Here is a 7,038-nt window from a genome sequence, read left to right as displayed (position 1 = left end):
GCTGGAGAAATTCCCCGAGGCGGCGGTCGCGCGCTCCCCGGCCTGCACTGCTCCAAACCCGGATGCGCGGCCTGGACAAGACCGCGGCTCAGCTACACACAGGCCTCTCCCTCCCTCCCTCTCTCTCTCTCTCTCCCTCTCTCTCTCTCCCCCTCATTCACTCATCACTGAGCTCTTACACATTAACTGAAAAAAGGGGAACATTTCCAGGAGTCAGAGATGGATATGCTATTATCTGTTAGATGACAGGCTTTTATTTGTTTTTATTTATTTATTTATTTTATTTTAATTTTTTTATCATATCATCATATCAGCCTGTTAATAACTGGGTCACTTCCGGTCTCTGAGTCATCCATGTCCTCCTGATAAAAAAATAAACTAGCAGGGAAGAAATGTTCTGATCCCAGTTGTCTCCTGATCTTCACGTTCATCATCACAGACTTCCTGTCAGACAAGCTGTCTCCTGGATCATCTTTCACCTTCATCCTCATCCTCATCCTCATCTTCCGCTCGGCGTCCCGGAAACTCTTCAAACCTCTTCACAACAAGGCAGCTAGAGAGGAAGAGCAGGATCAGGAGCAGGATCAGGATCAGGCCTCACCATCACCTGCAGCCCGTCGGTAATGTCGGACAGGCGCGTGACGTCATCACGCAGGACGCAGCGCCGCGCACTGAACCGGAAGTGACAGTGATTTCCTTAATTGTTGTGGTCACTCATTAAAGCTGTTAATTGCTGAGCATCATGTCCAGTAAAGAGGTGTCCAGCAGTCACCCTGCTCAGTATGTGGGGCCGTACCGCCTGGAGAAGACCCTGGGGAAAGGACAGACAGGTAAATAATCCCACTTTATTATTATTATTTATATTAAAATACAGCTGCAGTAATACACTGCGCTCATTATTAACATGGAGAAGAAGAGAGACAGGTAAATAAACTCATACAGTTATATTTTTACATTTAATTACACTACAGTCGTGTTTAACACGGCACTGAGATCAGATTTTATTCTGAAATGTTATTATTAAAGGGAAAAACATTATTACTGTGTGTGTGTGTGTGGCTTTTGCATCATTGCAATATATAATAATAATGATTAAAACCTGACTGTCAGGAAGAAGAGACTGAACAAGGTGACGGTATATAATGATAAGAAAAAGAAATGAATAAATATTGAATTTATGAATTTACGAAATTACGAATAGAATTTAATAATTACTCCGTTAATGTTATGTTTGTTCTGCTGTAGCCGTACAGGTACAAGAAGAGATAGAGGAAGATACAGGTAGAGGAAGAGATACAGGTAGAGGTACAGGTAGAGGAAGAGATACAGGTAGAGGTACAGGTAGAGGAAGAGATACAGGTGGAGGAAGAGATACAGGTAGAGGTACAGGTAGAGGAAGAGATACAGGTGGAGGAAGAGATACAGATAGAGGTACAGGTGGAGGAAGAGATACAGGTAGAGGAAGAGATACAGGTAGAGGAAGAGATACAGGTAGAGGAAGAGGTACAGGTAGAGGTACAGGTAGAGGAAGAGATACAGGTGGAGGAAGAGATACAGGTAGAGGTACAGGTAGAGGAAGAGATACAGGTGGAGGAAGAGATACAGATAGAGGTACAGGTGGAGGAAGAGATACAGGTAGAGGAAGAGATACAGGTAGAGGAAGAGGTACAGGTAGAGGTACAGGTAGAGGAAGAGATACAGGTAGAGGTACAGGTGGAGGAAGAGATACAGGTAGAGGAAGAGGTACAGGTAGAGGTACAGGTGGAGGAAGAGATACAGGTAGAGGAAGAGGTACAGGTAGAGGTACAGGTGGAGGAAGAGGTAGAGGTACAGGTAGAGGAAGAGATACAGGTAGAGAAAGAGGTACAGGTAGAGGTACAGGTAGAGGTAGAGGTACAGGTGGAGGAAGAGATACAGGTAGAGAAAGAGGTACAGGTAGAGGTACAGGTGGAGGAAGAGGTAGAGGTAGAGGAAGAGGTACAGGTAGAGGTACAGGTGGAGGAAGAGGTAGAGGTACAGGTAGAGGAAGAGATACAGGTAGAGAAAGAGGTACAGGTAGAGGTACAGGTAGAGGTAGAGGTACAGGTGGAGGAAGAGATACAGGTAGAGAAAGAGGTACAGGTAGAGGTACAGGTAGAGGTAGAGGTACAGGTGGAGGAAGAGATACAGGTAGAGAAAGAGGTACAGGTAGAGGTACAGGTGGAGGAAGAGGTAGAGGTAGAGGTACAGGTACAGGTAGAGATACAGGTAGAGGTGATGACGTGACAAAGATTTTTATGCTGAGTTGCATGAAACCTGCTGAGGTTTTGGAGCAGTGTGGATTGCTCTAACAGCGTGGATCAGTGAAACAGCGCTTCTGCATTGTTTTAGTAAATTACTGAAGGAGGAGAGATCTTTATTCCACTTTAAATAATAATTCTAGCACTTTCCATAAACAAATAACTGATTAGTGTAAATAATGATGTCACGAAAACCTTTCTGGTTTGGTTTGTTGGGGAAGTAGAGATCAGAGATTTACATTATTTATGAATTATTTGTGAATTATTTATGATCTTGTAATAAACGATTAAATGAGATTGGTGTGTGAAATATTCCAGCACTTTCTGTAAGAGAGATCTGAACCTCCGCACCGCTGCAGTGTTTTATTTATTCAGCAATATGAAGTTACCGGCGTTTCGGTTTGTTTCCTACTTTTTCTCCTCAACGTCATGAAAAATACATTTCAGTATTAAACGTATATCGCTATAATAATAATAATAATAATAATAATAATAATGATAAAGAGATTATAATTTTTACACCAAAAAACCCAGAATGAATCGCGCTCTCTCAGTGAGGATAAAAGCTGAACTTTATCCATGCAGCCTTTTTTAAGAGTAAAATTCATCACGGTTCTTTCAGATCAGACGCGCGTACGGTTTACGGTCGTGTAGATGAGTGTGTAGATGAGTGTAGATGAGTGTGTAGATGAGTGTATAGATGAGTGTGTAGATGAGTGTATAGATGAGTGTATAGATGAGTGTATAGATGAGTGTGTAGATGAGTGTAGATGAGTGTGTAGATGAGTGTGTAGATGAGTGTAGATGAGTGTGTAGATGAGTGTATAGATGAGTGTGTAGATGAGTGTATAGATGAGTGTGTAGATGAGTGTATAGATGAGTGTATAGATGAGTGTATAGATGAGTGTGTAGATGAGTGTAGATGAGTGTGTAGATGAGTGTATAGATGAGTGTGTAGATGAGTGTGTAGATGAGTGTATAGATGAGTGTAGATGAGTGTGTAGATGAGTGTAGATGAGTGTATAGATGAGTGTAGATGAGTGTGTAGATGAGTGTATAGATGAGTGTAGATGAGTGTAGATGAGTGTGTAGATGAGTGTATAGATGAGTGTGTAGATGAGTGTGTAGATGAGTGTATAGATGAGTGTAGATGAGTGTATAGATGAGTGTGTAGATGAGTGTGTAGATGAGTGTATAGATGAGTGTGTAGATGAGTGTGTAGATGAGTGTGTAGATGAGTGTGTAGATGAGTGTAGATGAGTGTATAGATGAGTGTAGATGAGTGTGTAGATGAGTGTGTAGATGAGTGTATAGATGAGTGTGTAGATGAGTGTATAGATGAGTGTATAGATGAGTGTGTAGATGAGTGTGTAGATGAGTGTATAGATGAGTGTGTAGATGAGTGTGTAGATGAGTGTGTAGATGAGTGTAGATGAGTGTATAGATGAGTGTAGATGAGTGTGTAGATGAGTGTGTAGATGAGTGTATAGATGAGTGTGTAGATGAGTGTATAGATGAGTGTATAGATGAGTGTAGATGAGTGTGTAGATGAGTGTGTAGATGAGTGTATAGATGAGTGTGTAGATGAGTGTATAGATGAGTGTATAGATGAGTGTGTAGATGAGTGTATAGATGAGTGTATAGATGAGTGTATAGATGAGTGTGTAGATGAGTGTGTAGATGAGTGTGTAGATGAGTGTAGATGAGTGTATAGATGAGTGTAGATGAGTGTGTAGATGAGTGTAGATGAGTGTGTAGATGAGTGTAGATGAGTGTATAGATGAGTGTGTAGATGAGTGTGTAGATGAGTGTGTAGATGAGTGTATAGATGAGTGTGTAGATGAGTGTATAGATGAGTGTGTAGATGAGTGTGTAGATGAGTGTGTAGATGAGTGTATAGATGAGTGTAGATGAGTGTAGATGAGTGTGTAGATGAGTGTGTAGATGAGTGTATAGATGAGTGTGTAGATGAGTGTATAGATGAGTGTATAGATGAGTGTGTAGATGAGTGTATAGATGAGTGTGTAGATGAGTGTGTAGATGAGTGTGTAGATGAGTGTAGATGAGTGTGTAGATGAGTGTATAGATGAGTGTGTAGATGAGTGTGTAGATGAGTGTGTAGATGAGTGTAGATGAGTGTGTAGATGAGTGTGTAGATGAGTGTGTAGATGAGTGTATAGATGAGTGTGTAGATGAGTGTATAGATGAGTGTATAGATGAGTGTGTAGATGAGTGTATAGATGAGTGTGTAGATGAGTGTATAGATGAGTGTGTAGATGAGTGTAGATGAGTGTAGATGAGTGTGTAGATGAGTGTGTAGATGAGTGTAGATGAGTGTAGATGTGTGTGTAGATGAGTGTATATGTGTGTGTAGATGAGTGTGTAGATGAGTGTATAGATGAGTGTAGATGAGTGTAGATGTGTGTGTAGAGATGTGTGTAGATGAGTGTAGATGAGTGTGTAGATGAGTGTGTAGATGAGTGTATAGATGAGTGTGTAGATGAGTGTAGATGAGTGTGTAGATGAGTGTAGATGAGTGTGTAGATGAGTGTATAGATGAGTGTGTAGATGAGTGTAGATGAGTGTAGATGAGTGTATAGATGAGTGTAGATGAGTGTATAGATGAGTGTATAGATGAGTGTGTAGATGAGTGTGTAGATGAGTGTGTAGATGAGTGTAGATGAGTGTGTAGATGAGTGTAGATGAGTGTGTAGATGAGTGTAGATGAGTGTGTAGATGAGTGTAGATGAGTGTGTAGATGAGTGTAGATGAGTGTATAGATGAGTGTAGATGAGTGTAGATGAGTGTATAGATGAGTGTAGTAGATGAGTGTGTAGATGAGTGTGTAGATGAGTGTAGATGAGTGTAGATGAGTGTATAGATGAGTGTATAGATGAGTGTGTAGATGAGTGTGTAGATGAGTGTAGATGAGTGTAGATGAGTGTAGATGAGTGTAGATGAGTGTAGATGAGTGTATAGATGAGTGTGTAGATGAGTGTAGATGAGGTAGAGTGTATAGATGAGTGTGTAGATGAGTGTAGATGAGTGTAGATGAGTGTATAGATGAGTGTAGATGAGTGTGTAGATGAGGTGTAGATGAGTGTGTAGATGAGTGTAGATGAGTGTATAGATGAGTGTGTAGATGAGTGTGTAGATGAGTGTAGATGAGTGTATAGATGAGTGTATAGATGAGTGTAGATGAGTGTATAGATGAGTGTGTAGATGAGTGTAGATGAGTGTAGATGAGTGTATAGATGAGTGTATAGATGAGTGTGTAGATGAGTGTATAGATGAGTGTAGATGAGTGTAGATGAGTGTAGATGAGTGTATAGATGAGTGTGTAGATGAGTGTAGATGAGTGTAGATGAGTGTGTAGATGAGTGTATAGATGAGTGTGTAGATGAGTGTAGATGAGTGTAGATGAGTGTAGATGAGTGTGTATATGAGTGTATAGATGAGTGTATAGATGAGTGTAGATGAGTGTTGTTAGATGAGTGTATAGATGAGTGTGTAGATGAGTGTAGATGAGTGTAGATGAGTGTAATGAGTGTAGATGAGTGTAGATGAGTGTATAGATGAGTGTGTAGATGAGTGTAGATGAGTGTAGATGAGTGTTAGATGAGTGTAGTGAGTGTGTAGATGAGTGTGTAGATGAGTGTAGATGAGTGTGTAGATGAGTGTGTAGATGAGTGTAGATGAGTGTAGAGATGAGTGTAGAGATGAGTGTAGATGAGTGTATAGATGATGTGTGTAGATGAGTGTGGTAGATGAGTGTATAGATGTGTGTAGATGAGTGTATAGATGTGTGTGTAGATGATGTGTAGATGAGTGTATAGATGAGTGTAGATGAGTGTGTAGATGAGTGTGTAGATGAGTGTATAGAGTGTGTGTGTAGTGGTGGTGTGTGTGTAGATGAGTGTAGATGAGTGTGTAGATGAGTGTGTAGATGAGTGTAGATGTGTGTAGATGAGTGTGAGATGAGTGTAGTAGATGAGTGTAGATGAGTGTAGATGAGTGTGATGAGTGTGTGTTGATGAGTGTGTAGATGAGTGTTTAGATGAGTGTAGATGAGTGGTAGATGAGTGTGTAGGTGAGTGTGGTGGGATGAGTGTGTAGATGTGTGTGAGTGTGTGGTGTGTGAGTGTGATGTTGTGTGTAGATGAGTGTAGATGTGTGTGGTGTGAGTGTAGTGTGAGGGTGATGAGGTATAGTGGTGTGTGAGATGAGTGTGTAGAGGAGTGTGTGTGGTGTGTAGTGAGTGTGGTGAGGTGTGTGAGTGAGTGGTGAGATGAGTGGTGAGGTGTGGATGAGTGTGTGGAGTGTGAGGGGGGTGTGGAGGGGTGAGGTGTGTGTAGATGGTGGGGTGTTGTGGTGTGTGAGGTGTGTGAGTGGGGGTGTGTGGTGGGGTGTGTGGAGTGGGTGTGGAGTGGGGAGTGTGGTGTGGGTGTGAGGGGGGTGTGTGGGTGTGGAGATGAGGTGTGTAGGAGGAGTGGTGAGGTGTGTGTAGTGGGTGTGGAGGGGGTGTGGTGGGGGTGGGGGGGGTGTGGTGGGGGGTGTGGTGGGGTGTGTGGTGGAGGTGTGGTGGGGTGTGTGAGGTGGGAGTGGTGGGGTGTGTGGTGGGGGGTGTGGTGGGGGGTGTGTGGGGTGGTGAGGTGGGGGGTGTGGTGGGGGTGATGGTGGGGTGTGGTGGGGTGTGGTGGGGGGTGTGGTGGGTGGGTGTGGTGGGGTGTGGTGAGGTGTGGTGGGGGGTGAGGTGGGG

General features: G+C 42.6%; 1 protein-coding gene across 2 annotated transcripts in view; it reads left to right on the top strand.

The window, feature by feature from the left end:
- Positions 1 to 613: 613 nt before the first annotated feature.
- brsk1b (BR serine/threonine kinase 1b) overlaps positions 614 to 7,038 on the top strand; it is a 35,070-nt gene continuing 28,645 nt past the window's right edge. For both annotated transcript variants that reach the window (XM_034310105.2, XM_034310104.2), the window contains exon 1: positions 614 to 830. In XM_034310105.2, the coding sequence (XP_034165996.1) occupies positions 743 to 830 (88 nt within the window). In that variant the 5' untranslated portion in view covers positions 614 to 742. The remainder of the gene's footprint in view (positions 831 to 7,038) is intronic.

Source organism: Pangasianodon hypophthalmus, chromosome 13, assembly GCF_027358585.1.
Source record: "Pangasianodon hypophthalmus isolate fPanHyp1 chromosome 13, fPanHyp1.pri, whole genome shotgun sequence".
Lineage (NCBI taxonomy): Eukaryota > Metazoa > Chordata > Actinopteri > Siluriformes > Pangasiidae > Pangasianodon > Pangasianodon hypophthalmus.
This window is presented reverse-complemented; position numbering and strand designations above follow the sequence as displayed.